At 37.2% G+C, this 27,070-nt stretch overlaps 2 protein-coding genes across 2 annotated transcripts; one reads left to right on the top strand and one right to left on the bottom strand.

The window, feature by feature from the left end:
- The first annotated feature begins 840 nt into the window (after nucleotides 1-840).
- On the top strand, nucleotides 841-18,290 carry LOC117343587 (RISC-loading complex subunit tarbp2-like). The gene is made up of 7 exons (XM_033906015.1): nucleotides 841-904; nucleotides 2,987-3,149; nucleotides 4,053-4,164; nucleotides 5,216-5,391; nucleotides 12,437-12,570; nucleotides 14,620-14,878; nucleotides 16,373-18,290. The coding sequence occupies exons 2-7, from the start codon at nucleotides 2,987-2,989 to the stop codon at nucleotides 16,507-16,509; spliced, it is 981 nt and encodes a 326-aa protein (XP_033761906.1). The 5' UTR covers nucleotides 841-904; the 3' UTR covers nucleotides 16,510-18,290.
- A 2,662-nt stretch (nucleotides 18,291-20,952) lies between these two features.
- LOC117344038 lies at nucleotides 20,953-23,546 on the bottom strand. The gene is made up of 2 exons (XM_033906637.1): nucleotides 22,776-23,546; nucleotides 20,953-22,003 (listed from the first exon to the last, which is right to left on the bottom strand). Exons 1-2 carry the CDS (start codon nucleotides 22,948-22,950, stop codon nucleotides 21,246-21,248), a joined length of 933 nt encoding a protein of 310 aa, XP_033762528.1. The 5' UTR covers nucleotides 22,951-23,546; the 3' UTR covers nucleotides 20,953-21,245.
- Between the last annotated feature and the right edge of the window lie 3,524 nt (nucleotides 23,547-27,070).

Raw genomic sequence — 27,070 nt, 5'->3', positions numbered from 1 at the left:
TAGTTTTCACTATATTCTCATAAATATGAGTTGAATATGTGTGATAATCAGAATCTTACACTTGTGACTATGTCATTAGAAATTTATTTAAACTTGTTCGTGATAGTGCATGGCATGATGTTTTACATTTTTTTTTTTAATTTTTGCGAGCCTTGGCGTATAACATAACGTTAAGTCGATAGTAAAGTAAAGTCACACTTTAGCAAAGTAGTAGGATGTTTACTTTGAGAAGAGATGCCAATATTAGAGTAGGACACTGGCAAGACATTTTGCGACTCCTTCCTATTACAATAAGCTCTCAATGAGCTTTTATTTGATAATGTGGAGAGGAAAATCAAACATTGGTAACCATTTCGTGGCGCCGTGTTCAATTATGTAATGATGTAACACCATTGCACGTATTGTGACGTCACAATCGATTTCTGATTGGCGCAGCCATTGATAAACGCTCCAGGGTATATCTCCATTAGTGATATATACACAAAAATATTTTGCTATTTCAATCGTAATAGCGGACGTAAAACCCTTTGAATAAATAAATTGCTATTTCAATGGATAACAGACCGATTAAATGCATGAGATCTCAGATGAATTGAAAACATTTAGGATAATTTTTATCTTATACATGTAAATCTAGATCTATTTCAGAAAATTAATTAGTCATAACAATCCTGCGAGAATAAAAGAAAATAACACTTTCAAAAAAAAAACAATTTCATGCTTCATAATAATTAAGCATATGGTAGCATGTCTCTCTGAAGACTTCAGAGATAAGACTCGCCGGCAAAAAGCTTCTCGATATTTCTATCCGTTATTATCCGGAACAAAATATCTACATTTTAGTAACTTCCTAAAAATTGTTAATTTGGCGGCTTCCGGTCATTCTTTCCGAGCAGCAGTTAAGGTGAGAGAGAAAAAAACATGCTCAGATGTAATATTCCGCATAATTATTTGCATGAAAATGTTAAGTAAGGGAATAAAGTGTTTATGCACAAAACTGTAAACTCTGGTTGCGATTAATTGTGCAAAATTTCACGCAAATTAAATCACCGAAGTCGGCACTTACCTCGTGCACAGCAGCCTGTAGCCTAGGCTGTTGCAATTTTACAGTATAGAGCAAATATGAGGATATTAAGCTATTTAGGCCTATACTGGCTAACCGGCTACGTGACTCGGCCCATTGCTAATTTTTTGTCTCGCCACCTACCATGACTACAGTCTGTGGTCTGTCGGCTGGAGAGGATGGGGGGCACAGGCGCTTGCCACTATCGTCACGAAGTTTGTTGTTTTCCCCAACCTGATAATAGGCAAAGTCTATACGCCAATATTGAGGTATGGCTTTGTTATTAAAAATAGCCAAAACCACTTTAAACTTAATATTCGGTCAAGTCACATTTATTTAGTTATGGCACATAGTACCAAAAATAGATGCAAATAATTCAGGCTTAATAACTACTCCTATAAGGAAACAGTTATATGAGGTATTATTCCACCTAATTACATTGGTGGATATAACGACCTCATATCCCATCAGCGTGTGTTTCTTGTAGCTGCCAGTGCCCGTATACTGGGCGCAACACAAAAAGTGTCATATACCATCTTAAACGATAATTCATGTTAATAACTGTGTATACTTTCTTGTTGATAAAGTTTTAATCCATTTATGCACAAACTGTTGATGGACACTTCTTTAATATAATAAAATCCACAATAATTCACTTGCAACCCTTCTGTGTTCAAAGGAAGGCAATTTTAATGAATGGTGCCATGCATTGACAGTCCCTCGGCCTCGTACACATAGAAAACAAAAAAAATCCCCTAAATCCCGATTTGGTACATTTCCCGAAACAGTGTTAAATATATCCCGGATTTGAGCAATCATCCCTCATAAACCCCGGAAATATCAGGCACTTTGACCCTGGATGGATTATGTAAACAGAACACCTCCACAACCTGTTATAATGACTAAAGCTGCCCTGGCCTGGGGCTTGGTGAGTGAGGAGAGTCGGTCACCTTGCGTGCCTGCCGACCAGTGTATACATTACAACTGTGCCTATGTGGCTTCATTTGAAACGGTCAGTTAATTTTGTGATTACAATTAGGATACATCACTTCAAGAACAAACACTGGTCATATCTGACAATAAGATTTACTCACATGAAATTCAATAATGCCTTTCTTAATCGTAGGCTCATAGCTGTCAGTACCAGCGTTTGTACTGCCGCCATCTTTAATTGGTCAATACTAATAATATAAAGTCGTAAACTGTCACAAAAATCCGGATTTCAATTTGGGAAAGAAAAAAATAAAAACAATTTTTAAGGAGTTTGTTTTATGTCACAATAGAACTAATAGTAAAACAATAATAATTAATAAATAACTGTGTAAGTATTATTTGAGAAAGGAAGGGAGATAATTTGATAAATACATTTAGAAATATTTCAGAACAAAATAAAAAAAAAAATCAGGAGATAATTAGTTACTTTTGTATACAGGTTGCTTATTTCAAGTGACTAAATCATTAGTAATTCACTAAATACAGTTCCTCTCTATGAAATTTCTGAAAACATGTTTTAAAAGAATTAATAATTTTTTCTATTTTATTTAATTATTATTCTTTAAAATTTACCATCGTTATCAAATTTTAATATTGAAAATGTAGCCTGAGGTAATTTACACCTGGGCAAGCTCATGAGGAACATCCCCTATAAATGCAACAAAAATGTCCCAATTTTTTTCACGCACATTCTCCCTCATTTTGGATGTGGAATGAGTGAGATCTCCCTCTTTGGAGGATTTAGAGGTTGACATGTATGCGTACAGGTTTATCAATTAACAGTAAAGTGCTTATTTAAGATAACTGATGAGCAGTTGGTTACAAAAAGGATGAAAATTGAAAGTGTCATGTAATTATGTACAATTTATTACTGTATACACATTGTAAGTTGTAAAGCATTTTCAATATTTGTTTCCTTATTTGTCATAGATGGCAGTCCCTTCTGGAAAAACACCAATCAGTTTCCTACAGGAGCTATGTACGAAGAGAGGGATCACCCCTCAATATGACTTACTGGCAAATGAAGGTGCTGTCCATGAACCAGTATTCATCATGCGGGTAACCGTTGGCGACATCATTGCCACAGGAAAAGGTAAGATGTTTAATGTTATAATTAATCAAGTTTCCTCTAGTTCAAAACTTCAGACTATAGACATTTTGATGGACAGATGTCTGTGTGCCTATACCAAATGTCGGACCGTGATAGCTCAGTAGGTTATATAATTAGAGTGCCAGGAACGTAACCTAAGGTGAAGATCCAAGGTGCATATTAATTAGAAGCTCCCTACCAATATGTCAGTTTGTTTTTCACTGGAAGCTGAACAACAGGCCGGTCTGAGCTGTAGTGATTGTGTTCTTGGGCAAGACACTTTGACTTTACCCTAAATATTGTGGATGACATGCGACGGGCCTCCTGTTGGTTGTTCAGTGAGGTATAGTGACCAACCACTACAAGGAGACTCCGTCTCAAAATGACCCGGGCTGTTGAATCGAAAGGGCAATAACCCCAGCAAACAAACAAGCACTAGATATAGATGTCTCATTATGTTGGCACCAGAGAATACTTGGACAAGTATACGTATTATGATATTACAGAGCTATCAATTATCTTTGTGTAGCATTACGAGAAAAAAATGAATACTTGAATCAAATAATGTAATTTTCTGCAATTATAGGGAGTGTACATATGTATATATAGTGAGTGTCATAGTTTCAAAACTAAAACTGAACATTGTATATCTAATACCTGCTGAGTTTTGGTGACTTTAAAAAAGTAAGTATTGCTTGAGGACATTTTTCATGGGACGTATAACTCATGTATTTGATACCTCAAAACTCTATTAGGAGGATTTCTCTTAAAATCACTAGGAGAGAGACCGATTTTAGGGAGCATTTCATCTACATGTATTAAATCATTCTAGTTCTAGACGCCGCATACTGATATTACAGAATTTCTTAAAATTGAAACCTAACAAAAACTTTCTGTTGCATGCAGGCACAAGTAAGAAGAAGGCAAAACATGCTGCAGCACAAAATGCACTTAACCAGATTCTGTGCATGCCTAACGGAGTAGAAATAAAAGAAGGATCGGCGCCTGAGGCTACCCAGTAAGTAGTCGATTATCATTAGAATTCTCACAGTACAATGTATGTACATTGTGATCCAGTTGCAGTACGTATATACTGTATAACATGAAATATTTTGTGGTAGCTTAATTTGGAACCACGAATATGTATGTTTTATTGCTATATTAATGTTGCATGGGCTTACCATGAAATTTTGTACCCACAAAATAATTTAATTAAGCATTGATGTCATTTTTTTTTTAGTTTCATCGGGGTATGAAACAAATTTTGTTTGCAAACTGTATGAATCCGCATAGCGGATTCTTACAGAAGTTTGCAAGCAAAATTTGTTTCATACCCCGATGAAACTAAAAAAAAAATGACATCAACGCTTATAATTAATTTTTGAAAATGATTTTCTAATTTAAAACATGTTTTATGTACAATTTTACTGGTTTTAAATGGGATTCTTTTTCTCAAATCAATACGCAACGTCAATTGTCATATTGTGGCGTCACATTTTTCGCGCCATTCTCGGAATTTCTTTCATAGAAGAATGAAAAGAATTTTTCGACTAATCACATTTGAGTATTTACCATGAAAACAAAGAAAAATTAATTATAAGAACATACACACAAAAATTTCATTTTATGCAGTATATTGGTTTCACGATACCTGTTATGGTATGCTGAAATGAAGGTATTTTTCAAGTGAATGATTTTAACCTGTTTTCAAGGTTACAAAGTGGTCAAGTTTGTTAGAATATTTAAATAACTTTTGAATTATGGAGGTCACCCAGCTGGGTCTTGATATTTAGTCTGAAGAAGTACTTTTAAGTTTGTTCAAAAAAGATGTCAGCTTTCAAGGTCATGTCATGGGGCCAAGGTGTACATCTGTCAAAATAGGAAGTAGATGTATACAAAAGTTATTCAAAAGTTGTTTTCTTCATCATCCAATCATGATATCAACTGAAATCACTAGGCTATAAATTTGAATTAATTTTATCCTAAATAGATGAAAACAAAACAAAAGAAGATATATGAAAATTTCATTTTAATTATTTGTAAGTAACTATAGTTAATTATGTGTCTAGACAGAGCCAGTCAGACAGCGAGGAGCTTGGAGCTGGTAACCCTGTCGGAGAGCTTCAGGAGTTCACACAGAAAAGACTTATCAAACCTCCCGTGTATGAGTTCACCACCGAACAGGGCCCTCCTCATGCACGAGAGTTTGTCTGTGTGGTCAAGCTCGGCAAATTCACAGAGAAATGTAAGCAACTACATACAGTAAGGTAGAATTTAGTTTGAGAGAGGAAACTGCTTTTTGAGCTAAACAAAAATATCAGATTTTCATTTCTGTATCTGGAATGTAATTGTCATCAGAATTCAATTTGGGATTTAGTAAATTTTTCAGGTCTGAAAATATTTTTTTTATCAATTTGTACCACGTGAATGTATAAAAAGGAAAATTGGCCATTGGATGATGCATTAGACATTGCTCTGTCCTTTCACCAAGTCCACCAGGGAGTTATAGTCTGAGGTCCCCTGCCTGACTTGCTTCATGGGATTTCTTTGAGTATTTTGATTGCCCCACAGTAATATGGAGGGTTAAAAGGGACATAATTATATGTTTAACTTTTCTTGTTTGTTTAACCATTTAACTTATTGTTTTGATTATTGTTCCTTTATCTTTTATTTTTTCATTTCTTTATTTTTACATCGTGATAAGTGTTGATATTAAATTTCTTTTATTCAGCGGTAGATAGTTTGTGTTTCTTTAATTCATATTCCTATTGCTGCAGACTGATGCTATAAACTAAGTAAAATTGTGTTTAACAATTTTAGATATTAGTCGGCTATTTCTATTTTGTGACCAAAAACTTTGATTTAATATGTCATTTTTTCAGTTTCTGCTTGATAGTTTTATGGTTTTCAAATTTAGTGGTTTAATATCGCATTTTCTTCTTTTCTTATTTGGTTATTTAAGTATATTTTGTTTCACAACAACAATGTAAGTGTTTCAGAATTATGTCCCAAAAAACCCTTGATGCATTTTTTCCAACTATTCTAACACCAGGGGGCAGTAAAATCTAAACATAAATATATAATCACGGGGCGCTCCCCAACAACCACCGACTGGTAACTTCATATTATGATTTTATCAAAACGGTTACATCCTAGGCATTGTGCTTATTAGAAATGTAATTATTAGTATTGAGACACCGTTTGTGTACCCATAAAATGTTTCTTTTTGACGATTTTTCCGTGTCGTTTTACGACATCGCTCAACTTTTGTGACGGAAGTGGGTCAATCAGCTAGACCAACGTTCATCTTTTCGACAACAAATCTAATCTCTTATGGAGTCGTAGGTTTCCAGTAGGTTTCCTAGTTCTAGTGTAAATGTTACGTGTTCATTCACGTTTTAGAGACAGGCGACGTTTAAATATGTAATATTTTTAAAATGTCTTTATTGTTTGTTTGTTTAATGAAATTGCTGTGTCGTTAGTTTATGCTTTGATGTCTTGATCAGCTGATATTTATGTTGTGGAGCAACGACATTTCGAGAATCATATCTCGTACACATTAGCTAAAATTATGTTGATTGTTATATCACATAAGTTAATTAACTAATTTAGGGTGTGGAACCATGTTGTAGTTTTGTCTTTTGAATTTGTAATCAGTTTCAACTTATCACAAAAGGTATAATAGAAAACTACTTGTCAAAATTAAAGAATTGCTAATATTTCGTTATCACTATTTTACAAAATAGTTTTTCTCCCAAAATTTCATCTGCACATAGGTAGCAAGTGGTAAATTTTGAAATATCTTTGCTTTAAATATCATTCCGACATATTTCAACCTTTCGCTTACATATACCAAAGAAAACAATGTGCAAGACACCAATTCTGACAAATTTATACTTAAGTTTTTGGAACTATTATGTATTTACTGTGTTGCACTATGTTAAATTCAATGTTGGGGAACAAAGTAGTTTTTAGCCCACCATCATCAGATGGTGGGCTATTCAAATCGCCCTGCGTCCGTGGTCCGTCGTCCGTCCGTCCCTCTGTCCGTCCGTCCGTCCGTCCCTCCATCCGTCCGTCCGTAAACAATTCTTGTTATCGCTAATCCTCAGGAAGTACAGTAGGGATCTTCCTCAAATTTCATATGTAGGTTCCCCTTGGTGCCTAGTTATGTATATTGCATTTTGAGACCAATCGGAAAACAACATGGCCGACAGGCAGCCATCTTGGATTTTGACAATTGAAGTTTGTTATCGCTATTTCTCAGAAAGTTCTGAAGGGATCTTTCTGAAATTTCATATGTAGGTTCCCCATGGTCCCTAGTTATGCATATTGCATTTTGGGACCAGTCGGAAAACAATATGGCCGACAGGCAGCCATCTTGGATTTTGACAATTGAAGTTTGTTATCGCTATTTCTCAGAATATACTGAAGGGATCTTTCTGAAATTTCATATGTAGGTTCCCCTTGGTGCCTAGTTATGCATATTGCATTTTGAGACCAATCGGAAAACAACATGGCCGACAGGCAGCCATCTTGGATTTTGACAATTGAAGTTTGTTATCGCTATTTCTCAGAAAGTACTGAAGGGATCTTTCTGAAATTTCATATGTAGGTTCCCCATGGTCCCTAGTTATGCATATTGCATTTTGGGACCAGTCGGAAAACAATATGGCCGACAGGCAGCCATCTTGGATTTTGACAATTGAAGTTTGTTATCGCTATTTCTCAGAATATACTGAAGGGATCGTTCTGAAATTTCATATGTAGGTTCCCCTTGGTGCTTAGTTATGCATATTGCATTTTGAGACCAATCGGAAAACAACATGGCCGACAGGCAGCCATCTTGGAATTTGACAATTGAAGTTTGTTATCACTATTTCTCAGAAATTAAAAAAGGGATCTTTCTGAAATTTCATATGTAGGTTCCCCTTGGTGCCTAGTTATGCATATTGCATTTTGAGACCAATCGGAAAACAACATGGCCGACAGGCAGCCATCTTGGATTTGACAATTGAAGTTTGTTATCGCTATTTCTCAGAAAGTACTGAAGGGATCTTTCTGAAATTTCATATGTAGGTTCCCCATGGTCCCTAGTTATGCATATTGCATTTTGGGACCAGTCAGAAAACAACATGGCCGACAGGCAGCCATCTTGCATTTTGACAATTGAAGTTTGTTATCGCTATTTCTCAGAATGTACTGAAGGGATCTTTCTGAAATTTCATATGTAGGTTCCCCTTGGTGCCTAGTTATGCATATTGCATTTTGGGACCAATCGAAAAACAACATGGCCGACAGGCAGCCATCTTGGATTTTGACAATTGAAGTTTGTTATCACTATTTCTCAGAAATTAAAAAAGGGATCTTTCTGAAATTTCACATGTAGGTTCCCCTCGGTGCATTGTTATGAATATTGCATTTTGAGACCAATCGGAAAACAACATGGCCGACAGGCAGCCATCATGAATTTTGACAATTGAAGTTTGTTATCACTATTTCTCACAGAGTAAAGAAGGGATCTTTCTGAAATTTCATATGTAGGTTCCCCTCGGTGCCTAGTTATGCATATTGCAATTTGAGACCAATTGGAAAACAACATGGCCGACAGGCAGCCATCTTGGATTTTGACAATTGAAGTTTGTTATCACTATTTCTCAGAAAGTGCTGAAGGGATCTTCCTCAAATTTCATATGAAGGTTCCCCTCGGTTCCTAGTTATGCATATTTCAATTTTAGACCAATCGGAAAACAACATGGCCGACAGGCAGCCATATTGGATTTTGACAATTGAAGTTTGTTATCACTATTTCTCGGAAAGTACTGAAGGGATCTTTCTGAAATTTCATATGTAGGTTCCCATGGGTGCTTTGTTATGCTTATTGCATTTTGAGACAAATCGGAAAACAACATGGCCTACAGGCAGCCATCTTGGATTTTGACAATTGAAACCTGTTATCGCATATTTCTAAGAAAGTGCTGAAGGGATCTTTCTCCAATTTCATATGTAGATTCCCTTCAGTGCCTAGTTATGCCTATTGCATTTTGAGACCAATCGGAAAACAACATGGCCGACAGGCAGCCATCTTGGATTTTGACAATTGAAGTTTGTTATCGCTATTTTTCAGACGAGAGACAGCCATTATCGCTAAACATTAGATTATATATATAGGTTCCCCTTGTTTGAAAAGTACTAGAGGGCTGTTTCTGAATTTACACAGATTAGTAAGACTTAGAGGAAGGGAAAAGTAGAGAAAAGATCAATCTGACATGGAACCTATAAAGATCATTCAATGGTGGGCGCCAAGATCCCTCTGGGATCTCTTGTTTTTTATCTTTTGAATTTAAACTTTACTTCTATAAAGGTATTATAGAAAATTATTTGACAAATTCAAACAATGACCAGGATTTAATGATAACCATTCTACAAGATAGTCTTCTTCATAATGTCATCTCCACACAGGTGAAATACAGTAACACTACAGTAGGACTAGTGTACATGTAAATAGTTTATATGTTTCTTTTTTTTAGGCCAACACCACCATATGCAAACATTTACATTAGGAAGGGTGTTACAAATTGTTGGCCAAAGACTGCAGTTAATTTCCCTCTATATTCTACTGAAAAAACAAATTCAGGATTTTGAAACTTTACATAAAATCTGGTTTTAATTTCATATTGTAGAACTATTTTCTCAATATCAAACTATTTTGATATTGGGATAACACCATTTTCTTTTATTTTCACATCTTTTACAATTGCAACTGTAACAAATAAAAATTAAAAAGTTTTAAACAGGTACTGAAATTGCAGGCCTTAGACCACAAGTAATTATCCTCTATGTTCTACTTAAAAAAAAAATTCATTAAAATGTTTTTGAGACTGCATAAAATATGGTTTTCATTTCATTTTGTAGAAGTACTCTCTCAATTTCAAGCCATTTAGAAATTAAAAAACAAATTTTCCACAATTTTCACTTCTTTGGTACTATTGCCACTGTAAGATAGTTAATTATTTATTATTGAGGGGCCGCGGTGGCTGAGTGGTTAAGGTGTCATGACACTTAATATCACTAGCTATCCACCTCTGGGTTGCTAGTTCGAAACCTACGTTGGAAGTTAACTGGCCATGGTACTGACCGTAGGCCGGTAGTGTTTCTCCTGGTACTCCGGCTTTCCTCCACCTCTAAACCTGACACGTCCTTAAATGAACTTAGCAGTTAATAGGACGTTAAACCAAATACACCAAGTATATTAGTATTATATATATAGAAGAAGTATAGTTTGAACAGTTATCCTGCAGAAGAAAATGGAAGCTGACAATCAGTCCGGTATGTGCTGTCATGGTTATGTCTTTGGACAAGACCACTTTACCCTTTTTGTTCTGGATGGCATACAATGGGCCTCTTGTATGTTGTTCAGTCAGGTAGTCACCAACTACTACAAGGAGACCCAGCCTCAGACTTAAAGATGCTACTTATTTTTTAGAATCTTGGCAAACTGGTCTACACTGCTACCTTACAAGAAGTTTAAATCATTTATTTGAAAAGAAAATATTATTTATTTTGCTTGGTAAGCTCCATTTCCTGGATGGCTTGTGGACAGAAGGTCTCCTGCATGTTGTTCAGAGGTAGTCACTAACTACTACAAGGAGACCCTGCCTCAAACTGACTCAGCTGGCTATTCAAAGGGTGATAAACAAAGCTAACAAATAACAAAGCAAATATATATAAGAGTAAGAGATAATTTGCCACTTAATTTTCAGAAACTCCAGGGCAAACTGGTGTACACTGCTACCTGATAAAAGGTTGAAAAAGTTATTTAAAAATAAAAATATGATTTATTATGCATTATTAAGCTTCCTTTACATGAATTATTGGTCAAATTCACATAAATAATTTAAAACTTGCTAATTACTTAATTTTCATCTGTGATAGAAAAAGGGAGATAACTCGCTCACCTGTTCTTGATATTAAATTACATGAGTAATAAGATATTTCCCTAAAGTTATATTCATGATCGATCAATTATCGATATGTGATGATGATTGATAATGAACTTATTAGTGATTCCCAACACTACTGAAGAAGTTTTCGAATAAAAAAAATAAACAATCTCACAATTTGCTTGACACGGACCACTGACAAAGACGCTTGATACTGACTTTGAACTATGGGGAAAGTCCCGAAATGATTATTAATATATTGAATCAATTTTCGGCAATATCATCGGTTGATATCCGAAGTCTTGGAACTGGATGTAGGGGCGCTGTATGATCAATCTAATTTATATCTAAATGGTCATTATCACTACACGTTGCTCATAACATAGTGAGAATGACCATCTAGATTTTAATTTGATTGCTGTATGAACTACGAAAACCAGTCTAGTACTTCGAGCTCTTGGCCTACTGCCTGTGCCATTCAACCGGAGCAGACACGAAAAAACGGGCTCGGTGTCGTAAACACTTTTTTTAACAAGGATTTTATCATCTGAGGATATAATATTGATATTATTTCGAATATTAAGGATTAAAAGCAGTGAGTGTATAATTTAGGGCCAAAGCTTAATCCAAACAATGATGAAGTGTTTCAGTCGGGCATTGGTAGGAATTTGAGAGTCACTGTTGCCATGGCTGCTGTAGGGAGTAATCCTTAGGCCTACTTCCGAAGCGATTGATTTGAGCACCCTCTGGCGATAGAATGAAGATGAAAAATGCGTAAGGGTTTTTTGGGACACAATTCTAACTTTCTATTTCTTACTTTTTCCCCTTTCTTTCTCTCTTCATTTTTAGTTTTCATCTTTCATGTAACATGGTTTAGCAATAATAGTTATTTTACAAGTTGTAAAATTGGAGAACAATACAGTTTTATTTCAAACTTTAAAGTTTAAATATAAAATCTAAACAACAGTAAAAAAAAGAAAAGAAAAAAAGACAAAATGCAAAATTGAAGATAAAATGTTAAAATAAAGAGTTTTGAATTAAAAAAAAGTAATAACGTAAAATGAAGCATTAAAATTGGGAGAAATAAAGCAGTAATGACAAATAATGAGAAGTTGCAATTAGAAAAGTAAAAAAAAAGTAAGAAAAAAGAATGAAAATATTATGTTTGACTTATGTCCCTTTTAACCCTCCATACAGTAAAACCCCTGCATGCTTCCATCTGGACCAAAAAGGATATTTTAATATTGAGATGAGTTATTCTGTGATTTTTCAATGATGAAAAATACGTAAAGTTGAATTTGATTTAAGAAGATAATAAGTTATGTTGGATCATATTATTTTACACAGCTACTGGGCGGTCCAAGAAATCCGCCAAGCGGGCAGCAGCTGCCACCATGCTGATGCACATCAAGAACCTGATGCAGGATGGAGAGAAGACTGCTAACATCGAGGAGTCTGATGACGATGATGAGATGCCACTGGTAAGATGGGTATAATGTGATTCAAGGGTGATGTGGACCTTTGCCCAAGTTTCATGACTTAATTTTCAAAGAATATTCACTAATTTAAAAGCAAATATTCAAGAAAATTTCGGGAAATATTTTGATAAATTCTGTTTTTAGGGGACCCATCAATGGCCTCCTCAACAAATCTCTCTAGTTTTAGAGGAGGAAAATTGTCATCTAAAGAAATTTCCTTTAAATTCAGCCAATCTTTTCATTGGAACATTATTGAACAAAGGGTAAATTGCTTTGCCTGTTAATGATATCAGGTATTTATCTTGATTGTTTATACCTATTATAGGTCGGGTTAGCAGGGCGCGGCGCCCTGCCCCTAATTCAAAGTTAGAAATGCGCCCCGCCCCGTTTCCTGTAGTACTGCCCTTTTTCTAAGTGTCATTGATGCTCATTTTGCCTCGTATACTCTAGATCCGATTTGCTGAAGCCATGCAATATACAGTCAGTCAGTCAGTCAGTCACTAATTGGCCACCTGTAACACCAGTCCCCTTACATGTAGACCTTTATCCACGGTACTGATGGACGCTGCCCTAGGCAGAGATCGGTCAGCTGGGGATCGAGCTGGTGTTTTAATAGATTCATTTAACCATGACGAGTCGATAGGATCGATTGGTAATCCAATTAAATCATAATCACGAAGGCTTTTTGAAGATGGACAAAGTAATGATAATGGATGGAAATGTTGTTTTACTTATGTAAACAACTTTTGACAAGACCGAAAAGAGCCGCACGTTTGTCGTAAAGTTATCCCATAAGCACGTGTGCAATTGGCAATCGATCTACAGTATATATCTTTGAAATTTTCTTCACATGACAACACGAAATCCTTCTGGTGTAAACCAAGCAACTTTTAAGTAAATGATCATGAGATCACTTTCCAGTGATTTTCCAGTGATCAAAATTAGCTTTCGGTTGATTTTATTTGATGAAGTTTGGCGGGACGCCGGAAATGGTTCGTTGTAAATGCAGATGTCGCAAATTCCTTGTTGGATTGACGGATTTCTATACAAAATGTTTATTTTTCATAAATAAATAAAGGACACATAAAAATATCTGCTCATGTGAATAATGGTTTAGTTTAGTTTATATTGTGTTATTTTCGTATCTGAAATGCCGACTCTGCATTAACTGCGGGTCATGTGATAGCCAAGTGATTACATTTCTACAACACGCGGGGACCGTTTGTTTACGAGAGCAACAGAACAAATGTTTGATCAGAAACTTGCGAATCATGATCGGCCCTAATTCGTTTACCATTTCTTATAATTAATTCAAGAAAATGTTTACTTGCTATAATTTCCTGATTTTAGTTTACCGTTATTTCTAAAGAGTCTAAAGTGAAAGTAGAAATTTACCGCCGCTTACAAGATACATCGTTGTTATTTGGACGAAGTTTATTCAGATATTAAATAATATAATTTCTTTTACTTAATCATTTTTTTCTCGTATATGCTTGATAACCTTTTCTCTTTTGCTCTATAATATCTTCACTTACAACTAGTCGTCTTACAATCACAACGGACAGACTAACTTCTGGTTGAAAATATCGCTCTGTTGACTATAATCTGATAGTAACTTTTTGATTGGTCGTAATTATCGTATATGGATTCTCTCAATACACCCTTAAATTGAAATAATGCTAATATCATTTTATTTTTGAATTATTCTAGGTCATAACTTTTACCATCAAAATTTAAAACAATATTTGAAGAATATAGAGAAGAAAGAAGACATTTTTACACACAAACGAAATAATAAAAAAAAATCAACAGATTTCTATTTGTCTCTTATGAATCAGGTCATATGTAATGCATGGATGTACTTAAATTGTCCTGTAAAATAAGGTATGAGATAGATAGGCCCGGAAAAAATGTCGCGCACAAAAATGCCCTGGAACACCGCCTAACCAGATCAATAATCGATTGTAACATTTAAGTATTCCCAGTTTATTTTATATTGACATATAAAGCACAAAATATAGAGTTGAATGTAACTTTTTCTCATTTCTTCAGTCTTCATCTGAGCTGAGAGCATCATACACTGCCCTGAAGGAAGGAAAAAAGAAGATCCCAGTGCCAAATCCTCAGCAGAGCAAAGAGATCCAAAAGTTTTACGAGAAAATCCTAAAATCGGATAATAAAGCAATGCAGAAACTGAAGAAGCAGCCGTTGAATGCTCCATCAACCAACTACTGCCAGATGTTACAGGAGATCGCCGAGGTTCAACGCTTCGAAGTCAGTTACATGGACATACCTGAATTGAGTGCTTCAGGTAATTTTGTAAACAAATCTTTGACATAATTAAAGGTCTCCTGAAATAAAGGAGTCTTAAATATTATAAGCCATGTATTGCTTGCAGAGAAAATTATCCTAAAATATTATGATCAATTGTCCAGATGGCATGTCTGGTGATATCATGCCAGTGTTTGCTTCATACATATCTCAATTCCTCTCTATTCTATTGTGCCTCCACCATTTGGGACATGTCCCGTACCCGTCCCAATGCAATGTAACTAGCTAATCTCAGGAACTGCTGTGATCCCCATTAAACTGTTTCAGGGTGTCAAGTGGCAGCGGGGGCATTTATGGCTTATTAAACATTTTCTAGTTTTAGTAATCTTTTTCATCTTAATGTCTTTCTGCCCTGTTATCTTTATTAGTAGAAACAAAATTGAGAGAAAAATATATAAAGAGTAACTAGCTGTGATGTGTTAAGATTTTACCACTGGGTAATTACCAGGACTAGGTGTACAGATTTCTCCATCTTTAGGATATTACCACTCTGGGTAATTACCAGGACTAGGTGTACAGATTTCTCCATCTTTAGGATTTTACCACTGTGGGTAATTACCAGGTCTAGGTGTACAGATTTCTCCATCTTTAGGATTTTACCACTGTGGGTAATTACCAGGACTAGGTGTACAGATTTCTCCATCTTTAGGATTTTACCACTGTGGGTAATTACCAGGACTAGGTGTACAGATTTCTCCATCTTTAGGATTTTACCACTGTGGGTAGTTACCAGGACTAGGTGTACAGATTTCTCCATCTTTAGGATTTTACCACTGTGGGTAATTACCAGGTCTAGGTGTACAGATTTCTCCATCTTTACGATTTTACCACTGTGGGTAATTACCAGGACTAGGTATACAGATTTCTACATCTTTACCATATTTATCCAGTAATAAACTCATGTCTGATTGTAAGTCTAGAGCCACTGATATATCAATTGCTGTTCAGTAAAATTGTTTTGTTGTCCTTCAATATATATGTCCACTTGGAGTTAAACTTTATGTACAATATTGCCCTTGAGATTATTGAAGGATATGATAAAAGTGTAAATAATGAAACTCCCTAACTGTACTTAAATTATACCCCCATACCCCCACCCCCATCCGTGTAAATTAATAAAACTCCATAAATTTAATTAAATTATACCCCCATACCCCCACCCCATCCCCAGCCGTGTAAATTAATAAAACTCCATAAATTTAATTAAATCATACCCCCATCCCCCACCCCCACTCCCCTTTGTGGAGGGATGGACTATACATATAGTACAGATATGTACTAGTTATTATTTTGTCTGTGTGTGCATTAGTGCATGATGCATGTGTGCTGATGTGTGTGTCAAGTATGTATACATTATATCTCATGAATGTCTGGACTGATTTATTGATGAGAGGGTTGGGATATATAAATATGTAAGCCATTGCTCACTTTGCTTTTAATAGACAAGTGTAACCGTTTGTGACATGTTTTCCAGCCCAGCACCAGTGCCTGGTCCACCTTACCACTCTGCCAGTTGCTGTCTGTTATGGAACAGGGAACACTGTCGACGAGGCCCACGCTCAGGCAGCCCACAATGCACTGCAATATCTCAAGATTATGACGAAATCTTAACAAAATTCCCCAGGACGTCTCATAGCCTCACTTTGAACAAATAGTTGCTATGGCATTTAAACTGCCATAATTAGGACTTGTATTAAATTGTATGTGTTTATTTATCTGCACTAGCCAAAGGTGATCAATGCATTTATGTTCACAGAGATGTTGAGAATATAGTGTTCACTGTTTTCCTTTGATCGTTATATCATTAATGTCATTATAATTTAGCTTTGTTGTTCAGGAAACGACTTATATAAATTCATGAAGCTAACTGATGATGTCTGAATCTCTTCATGCCTCACTTGAAAATTTAAAAGCAATATGTTTTCTATGAGGTTTCTGTTTGAAAGCAAATCTATGTATGTTTTTCTTTAGATAAATATTTGACAGTTTTAGATTAAATTCTCAATGTCCTATATACATATCAGAAGTAAACAGGGAAGTTTTGATTGTTTTTCTTTTGAGATTTCCTAAAGTGTGAACATTTAAACCAGGAAAACATAAAAGTCATAACATTCATGTATTTCTGGTGAATATTTGTATTTTGACAGTAGATAAATACTAGTTTTATACACTGTAATTCGCCATAGGAATCATAGTACATGTTACACAGTATTTATATAACCTCAAGAGCCGGCCTCTTAAACTACAATATAGCATAGGCATTTTCACAGAGTGAGCCACTTAATGTTCGGGTTTCAAATTGAGATTTTTTTTATACACATTGGTAATTATTTCAATTTGTACATACATGGTGTAATTTTAGTCACATTTTACTGTTTGGGTGACAAAGATCTTATTGGCCATACCTCAGGAGAAATACCAAAAAAATCCACACACAAATGTGGCATACAGTCAAACCATTCATCTGTATCAAATGGTTTTAAACAGTATGCATTACATTGTTAATGGAAAGATGGTAAAATAAATGAATTTATTGTAGGATGTCATCATAATACTGAACTTAATATAATTATCAGGAAGGAAAATCCAAGCAAAGGGCCAAAACATCAGGGGAGAAAACTCTGTTTGGATTCCCATGCAATAGTTATAATATACTGTTTTATTCCATATTTCTTATCCATGTGTACACTCTAAAGGAGACATCATAGATAAAATATGAAACAAAATATTGACAATAGAAACATTTGAATTATGACATTTTGATTATTTGAACAAATGAAATGTATGTATAGTGATACATATTTTGTTATATAAATTAAAAGAATATATATATCCATGATGAAATTTAGTATGGAAAATAACGAAACAAAATATTTTAAATATTTTAAAATAAAATCTATTGGTATGTTAAACAATAGAAGAGACATCAATTTTTATATTTTTTGTATGGATTTTATTTAGATATTTCATCAACATTTGTGAATTTCATGATTGAACTCATTTTGTGGTCTATTCTTTTTTTTCATCAATACCTTTGGTATTTCTTTGGCTGTTTCTTCATTCCGATGAAACAGAAACACACTCGGGTCAGTATATGTTAAGTATTTAGTGTTGTTATTTGATATTCAATATCGGCAGTAGGAGCCGCTGCAAATTTGACAACAGTGAGGTTATGTAATATCCTGGGAAGGATAGCTTTTTATTTTATTTTTTTATATACAGCTGTTTTTTTTACCTTTATTTCTCCATTTATAGTTAGGTATACATGTTTTATCAGTGTCTGTGGAACTGTGTACCACAGATAAAATCTGAGTTTGGTACAATGTTGTTTACATTGTATACAGTGTAAATGTACAAGCATTCATAAAAATAAAAAAAAAGTACAACGTACATATCAGTTTTGAGTCATTTATTAGCTCACCTGGTCCAAAGCAGGACCAAGGTGAGCTTATGCCATACCGTAGCGTCCTCCATCCATCCGTCCTTCAACAATTGACTTCTTCAAAACCACAGATCAGAATTTGACCAAATTTGGTCAGAAGCATCCCTATGGGGTGGGGACTCAAAATTGTACAAATGGTGGGGCTGACCCCCCAGGGATCTGAGGGGTGGGGCCAAAAGGGGTCATTTTAACTCTTTTAATATAAACGACTTCTTCTCTGAAACCAAGCAAAGATATTGCTCCTATTTGCTTGGCAGCATCACTATGGGGTGATGATTCGAAATTGTACAATGGTGGGGCTGACCCCCCAGGGGCCTGAGGGGTGGGGCAAAAAGGGTTCAATATAGCTATATTGATATAAACGACTTCTCTGAAACCAAGCAATAGATATTGCTCATATTTGCCTTGTAGCATCACTGGGGTGGGGATATAAAATTGTACAAATGCTAGGGCTGACCCCCCCACCCCCCACCCCCACCCACCATGCTAGGGCTGACCCACCCACCCACCCCCAGAATTGATATAAGCAACTTTTTCTCTGAAACTAAGCAATGGATATCTCTAATATCTGACTGGTAGCATTCCCTTGAGTTAAGGATTCAAAATTGTATCATCCCTATGGGGTTGCGCCAAAAGACAATTTCATTTTATGGATTAATGCATTTTTTTGCAAAAAAAACCCAGGTACCCATATACAATGCCTAAAATGATATATTGACATAGCAATACCAGTGTTGTTTCATATCTCATGAAATCTGGGTGAGCAATACAGGCGCTCTGGCCTCTTGTTTTCTTAGGTCACCTGAAACAAAATTTCAAGTGACCTTTTTTAATCGCCTTCTGTCCTCGTCTTCAATCATGTGTTGTACACCGTAAACAATTTACATTTTCAACTTCTCAGAATCTCCTGAACCAATGAAGGAAGGGTTTAAAAAGTGACTTAAAAAGCAAATATGATACAAAGTTTCATGGTTTAAATCCTGATATCATTTTCTTAGGCAATATGAAGTCAGACATGTTTGATATTTGCTGATATGTCTAAAAATTCATCCAAATCCATTCAGGCGTGCAGGACTAGTAGGGATTTAAAGGGTTAATTCTGTTTCTCATTTTGGGCCTTGCCCCTCCAGCCCCAGGGGAGTTCTCTTTCACCAATAATGTTCCACACCAAATTTCATCAAAATCCATTGAGGCGTTCAGGACTACTAGGGATTTAAACGATTTAACCCAACTTCCCCTATTTACCCAGCTCCTCTGGCCTAGGGGAGCCACACCCTCTGGTTATACATGTACAACATTTGTTATCCTTTGCCAAATAATGTTTCAAACCAAATTTCATCCAAATCCATTCATGAATTCAGGACTAGTAGGGATTTAAAGGATTTATCTCTGTTTCCCCTATTTTGCCCCATTCCTCCGGCCCCAAGGAAACCACACCATACGTTTATATCTTTGATCTCATTTGCCCCATAATGCTCCAGACTAAATTACATCAAAATCCATTCAGGCGTTAAGGACTAATAGGGATTTAAAGGAAAAGTTGATGGACGACGGTCACTGCACCATGGCATAAGCTCACCGGCCCTTTCTGGTCAGGTGAGCCAAAACACTAACAACCTTCCCATCAATCAAGGGTCCGCGATATCTCCGTCAGTTAAAGCCCCGGCCACCTCGGGTGAAGATCCGACGCTTCCTATCCACGTTTCGGTACTGACCTGTCTATGCTGTTGTGGTTATATATGTTCTTGGGTAAGATATACTTCACCCTTATTGCTTTGGATGGTATGCGACGAGTCAAAGCCTTTCTCAACTCGCTGGAGAGCATACAACCACAACTGCCATTTGGTGCTGACGCTTCTATCACATACTCATTTACAGCCAAGCCGACTGGAACACAGTTGAGTAAAGTATCTTGTTCAAGGACACAACACAGTTCGACTGGGGTCGATTCCCCGATCGAATGTTCAAAGGTTTGTGATCACCTGCCCGACCACGTTGGTTTTCCCGGGGAACGACGGATTTCTCCAACAGCTAGAGCCCCTGGTGCGCTTCCATCATGGTTAACAGGCGAAGTTTACAAATTTACAACACTGTGCTCGTGCCGGGACTCGAACTAGCAAGCTTTTGGTTTCATAACCTTGTATCCTACTACTAAACCACCGTGTCTCCAACCAAATCATATCAAGCTCAACATATTTTGTGAAAAGAAATGACATTGATACAAACTCAAGGTTACATGAGTGGTCCGTGTTCTTTTCGTTGACTAGAATGCCAAGAACCCCCAAAGCAGCGAATACCAGATGAGGGATGCAGGCTCTTTGGACCTTTTGTTTAATACCGTAAAATATATACCTTTTTATTTCAAATTTGTTGAATTATGAGTGCAGTAATTAAAGTTTATATACATTTCGTTCTGTGATACATTCCGGTAGCACCAATTCAGCTAAGCGCTGATCGGTCAACATTCTGTGCTCAATATTAGATTATTATATTCAAGTTGCTTACAGCTGTTGTGATGGACTAACGGCAAAGGGTAAACGGTAGCTAAGTTCTGTGTATACATCAATACCTGAGGATCAAACTGTATTTTAAGAGAAAAAAAACACCAATGAAAAATCTTATGAATTCCTTTAATGATTTTATCAAACTGAGATACATTGCATGGTTGAATAGACATGAAAATTAACATAGAAAACTAGTTTCTAAAGATATACAAATCATGGTCGTTAGTCGTGTCTGACAGGTGGTCGCTTAATTCAGGTGGTCGCTAAGGCAGGTTTGATTATACATTATGATGTAATTGTTAACCCTACTTATAGCTACACATGAAAGCATTTGTATCCATTCATAACATAGCAGAACCAACAGACTGCGTCCAGTGACGTTTTAAAAGAGTTCCTCGTTGTTAGTTGAGATATGTTGAAAGCAATGGAGGTGGTCCACCCCCTCTGTTGTAACAGTCAGTTTTCTTGCCATTTTTACACTCCTTTGGAAGTTCAAATTCTGTATAGTTACTGAAAGATACTGAGGAGAACAGTCGGTACTCTGTAAACAAGTAGACTGGGGCATTACCGACACATCTGGAGGCCTGGGACACGTCAATCACACAACCCTCACCCTGGGCGACTGGCTTTTTATCTGGGTACGATGCATAATACCAGAAATAGATTCCTCCTCCACCGGGTGGGGGTGGCTGTTTGACCTTAGATGATGGTGGAGGTCCAGGGTTCAAGGTCATTGTATAATTGTACACTTTTCCATCGTAAAATTCACCCTTGTACATTCCGAGTTGAGGCTCTAGTTTCATCTGTTGTGTCATCCAATTTGTTTGTGGTACTTTCAAAGGAAATAGTCCAGGTGACCCATAACCTTGGCAGCAGAAGTTGTCGGCAGCGATGAACACTCGTCCGTCTGCCTGCCAGTATTCTACACAGGGCGCCTGTGGGCCAGGGCCCCCAAAGTTGGTCAGGTTACAGTATTCGTGGTTGATTCTCTGCACGGATTTAGTTGTGCTGAGATCAGCTGTGATGTTTTGGCCCCTAGGATTGTCAGCAAATGTCCGACCATTTAGACATTCCAGACCATTGGGTTTACACCAGAATGGCGTTGGCCCATAGGACACCCCAGAGTAACGCGACTCAGCCGGCCACTCGGGCCAAGCACCTGGAATGAATCAATACGTCAAGAATAGACATATACATGCAATATAATGGGTAGGTTGTATCAAAGTTTCAAAATGGAAGTATTTTTGACAAAATGTGAATCTACGAAATCTCAGGAGTCCAGCCAGACGCCATCTTCGCTAGCCAAGTTTCCGATTACATGTTCATGGAGTCCAATTACACCAAACCACTCAAGGGCCTACATAGAAATTTTCAAACTGTCATTCTAGATTCAAAGACCTGTTTTTGTTTGATATTCACAAACTTTACATATTTGCAGCAAGTTCATTACCAAAAGACGTTGCATTAATAGTAAGATAAATGCAATTGGATCAGGGTCATTTTGAATTTCCCTGTCCTTCCTTGTATAATGCAAGACAACGGTGAGGTGCAAACATTTAGATGATATTGGTACTGACGACGAAGAAACAACCATACCAATATCACCGATTACCACATACTTCAAGATATAAACAGAAGATTTTTAAACATTCATGCTAGGTCAAATACAAAAATGTTACAGGTTCATTCATATTGAGCATGAACATTGTTAGATGACTTACTTTAAAGCTGTAGCGTATCTGCCTTCGTACCAGCACAGATATTTAAAGGAAATCTGCTCAATCAGCATACATTGCTGGTATTAAAGGAAATAATATGGATAATGTCACAAACAAGCTAAACAACTTAAATCATTTTTACTTGTAAGCGATATTAAAGGTAGTAATTGTATTACTGGCCCGCCCGTGAGAGTGCTTGTTTTATATACTTACTGGAGACAGCGAGAGACAGGGCGAGTACAAGACTAGCTGAACGAATCATGGCTGTGATGTCCTCATCAACCAGATTAGAGAACTGTCCCTGGTCATAGTATCGACATAATATATATATATTATCACGTAAGAGTACATTGTCCGTTATCAAATCACACGGTGAAAAGCTGATCATGTACACAGTCCGTCTGGATTTTGACCATGCGTCTGATGAGTGCTGTAGTGAAAGTCTGATTTATCTCTATTATGTTATCCGTAATAACACACACATGGACTTGACACGAATTCTCAACCCACGGTCCATATTATTATATATATATACACACACGCATATATATAAACCTAAACCAACCGGAACCGGAAACAAATATTCTGATGGGTCAGAGAGACTACACTTGCCATTGTCGGCATATTATACTCGTATTGAACGTCTTCCTGGTCCGTGTGGAGGTCGGTCCTTCCGTGTGTCGATGGGTGTGGTCGGGACTCGTACGCCGCCGCCAGTTCCCTGTTGGATTGGTGGGTAATCTGTATAATGGCATTGTTCACTATAATAGAGGGTCCGCTGGTATTACGTCCAATAGACTGAAGACGAAGACGCATCTATCGGTGTTGTATGGTGGTCTATCCCGTGCCAGGCGAAAGTAATGTCGTACCTTTGCGACACGATGGCGACCTCAATCGTGTAGCTTACTCCTAGCCTCATCTGTGGCTTATAATGCGAACGCATCTCCTGAAATGAACCTGCTAGACATCACAAGTCTTTTGTTATGTCATGGATCGCGGGGTGATGGAAACGGTCAATATGATCGGTTGCAGAGCTGCAAGCTCCCAGGTGACCTGGGGTTTGTCTGGCTAGTTGGAGATGATGTCCTTAGGGTCTCTGTGCCGGATATGACATAATTGAGCAGATGCGGCGGCGTTAGGGATGACTTGCTTGATATGTTGGAGTGGTGGCAATTTTATCATGGCGGTTGGGAGTGTGCTGAGCAGAGGTTTTTGGCGGTTCGTCAATCGTCCACCAGAGGGAGCCTGGCGGCATTTATTGTACCGGATGTGACTCATAAAGTCATGGTGGGTTCTTTGACGAAGCTGGGATGTGACCTTAGTCCAGCGTTTCTCAATCCGTACAGAGGGCGATTTAGTGTGGTTACATGGGTAGTGTCGCCTGTGCTGCATTGTTCTCCGGGACGACAGGTACGCGTATGTCCCATTTTATACCCAGCAGCTCGTGGATGGTATCTGCCAGGGGGTTGTAGTCGCACCTATGGCTTTTTGGGATGCTAGAGGATATGATAAGAGCCTTTGGTGATGGCTTGATTTAACCATTGACTTGGAAGATTTTGATTGGGGACAGTGATAGCGAGAACTGTATTGGCCAACGTATTGGTAACTTTGTTCCACCGTTCCTATGGCGAGCGCAGTCATGTCCGAACACTCTAGATCAAACGTCTGTTCTGTCTGCGGAAGATGGATCTTTGTCTCTCATGTTGTCATGCCGTGAGGTCAGGGGTTGAGATGCCTGTTCAAACTCGGGTTCAGCTGTTCCATTTTGTATTTAAAGCGCCCACTCTAATACTTAGTATTAAAATGGGGAGGAATTTTGTTAGTGTTTGTGACGAGCTGACTTCTCTAAGCGAATGTGTTTATGTCACCTCGTCCCGAATGTGATGTTCGGCCGTGCGTGACTACAATCGCCGTAGTCTACACCTGGTCAAGCTTCTGTATGGACTATTTACGTACCTCACTAGCGTGATCGTAGGCTAGACCTGCCATTGTCGGCATATTTTACTCTGTTGTATATTTGTATACTATATTCGGTCATCCTTCACAATAATATCCTCGAACTGTCATCCTGAGCTTATAATTTCATCCAAGTTTTTTCTTCTACATGACCCAATAGGATAAACAACACAAATACAACAACTGTATTTTACAGCGACATGGGCACTGACTGATGAATCACAGCGACATACAGTGACATGGGCACTGACTGATGAATCACAGCGACATACAGTGACATGGGCACTGACTGATGAATCACAGCGACATACAGTGACATGGGCACTGACTGATGAATCACAGCGACATACAGTGACATGGGCACTGACTGATGAATCACAGCGACATACAGTGACATGGGCACTGACTGATGAATCACAGCGACAAACAGTGACATGGGCACTGACTGATGCATTACAGCGACATACAGTGACATAGGCACTGACTGATGAGTTTATCAAGAAAACACCATAAATATCCAAAACAATGACAAAAATACATATTTCGCACATCATACCAATTCCTCGCCTAGCCTATCTTCATAAAAAAATACGTGTGCTCACTATTACCTGTGTCGCCTGAATGACACGTATAAATTACACCCAAGCTCATTTGCACGTGCAAATACCGGAAGCGCCACCTATTGGCGTATTTCATACCAAAGAGAAAACCATTACATCTTAATTCCTACCGTCAACCGGTTGAAATTATATAAATACGGACAAAAGATCACTTTCCTATCTAAATAAAAATATAATAAATTTTTCTCCAGGATAAGGAAGGAGTTTCACACTTTTAATAAAGCACCTTAAGATCTCATTTCTGTAGATCATTTGACTCTACAATATCCCTGGATATAAAGAAGATTATTAAAATTTCAGCCAATTTGACCCTTTTCGGCTCAGCCCCTCGTAGTGTCATCACAACATAGTTCACAGTTTTCGGAATCTTCCATGAGCTTTGAATGGGAGTCAAAACTGTTACGGACGTAGCCCGAGTTTCCTCTGGCCCTGACACCATGCATGTCTGGTGTCAGACATGGTATTAGGGTCAGAGGAAACTCGGGCTATTACGGACGGTGCACAGACTGATCGTGATATCACAGGCGTCTGCCTCTGGTAAGTATTTATAGAAAAAACTTCTACTCCTACTAACATTCTGATTGTAGGTGTAGGGACTAATATTACTCCTACTAACATTGTAGGAGTAGGGACTAATATTACTCCTACTAACATTGTAGGAGTGGGGACTAATATTACTCCTACTAACATTGTAGGAGTGTGGACTAATATTACTCCTACTAACATTGTAGGAGTAGGGACTAATATTACTCCTACTAACATTGTAGGAGTAGGGGACTAATATTACTCCTACTAACATTGTAGGAGTAGGGGACTAATATTACTACTAACATTGTAGGAGTGGGGACTAATATTACTCCTACTAACATTGTAGGAGTAGGGGCCAATATTACTCCTACTAACATTGTAGGAGTAGGGGCTAATATTACTCCTACTAACATTGTAGGAGTGAGGACTAATATTACTCCTACTAACATTGTAGGAGTGAGGACTAATATTACTCCTACTAACATTGTAGGAGTAGGGACTAATATTACTACTAACATTGTAGGTGTAGGGACTAATATTACTCCTACTTACATTGTAGGAGTAGGGACTAATATTACTCCTACTAACATTGTAGGAGTAGGGGACTAATATTACTACTAACATTGTAGGTGTAGGGACTAATATTACTCCTACTTACATTGTAGGAGTAGGGACTAATATTACTCCTACTAACATTGTAGGAGTGGGGACTAATATTACTCCTACTAACATTGTATGAGTAGGGGCCAATATTACTACTACTAACATTGTAGGAGTAGGGGCCAATATTACTCCTACTAACATTGTAGGAGTAGGGGCTAATATTACTCCTACTAACATTGTAGGAGTGGGGACTAATATTACTCCTACTAACATTGTAGGAATGGGGGCTAATATTACTCCTACTAACATTGTATGAGTAGGGACTAATATTACTCCTACTAACATTGTAGGAGTAGGGGCCAATATTACTCCTACTAACATTGTAGGAGTGGGGCTAATATTACTCCTACTAACATTGTAGGAGTAGGGACTAATATTACTCCTACTAACATTGTAGGAGTAGGGACTAATATTACTCCTACTAACATTGTAGGAGTAGGGACTAATATTACTCCTACTAACATTGTAGGAGTAGGGACTAATATTACTCCTACTAACATTGTAGGAGTAGGGGCTAATATTACTCCTACTAACATTGTAGGAGTAGGGACTAATATTACTCCTACTAACATTGTAGGAGTAGGGGCTAATATTACTCCTACTAACATTGTAGGAGTAGGGGACTAATATTACTCCTACTAACATTGTAGGAGTAGGGACTAATATTACTCCTACTAACATTGTAGGAGTGGGGACTAATATTACTCCTACTAACATTGTAGGAGTAGGGACTAATATTAC

This window comes from Pecten maximus, chromosome 15 (genome assembly GCF_902652985.1).
Source record: "Pecten maximus chromosome 15, xPecMax1.1, whole genome shotgun sequence".
In the NCBI taxonomy this organism is placed as follows: domain Eukaryota; kingdom Metazoa; phylum Mollusca; class Bivalvia; order Pectinida; family Pectinidae; genus Pecten; species Pecten maximus.
The sequence above is the reverse complement of the archived record's forward strand: the minus strand, read 5'-3'. Positions and strand labels throughout refer to the sequence as shown.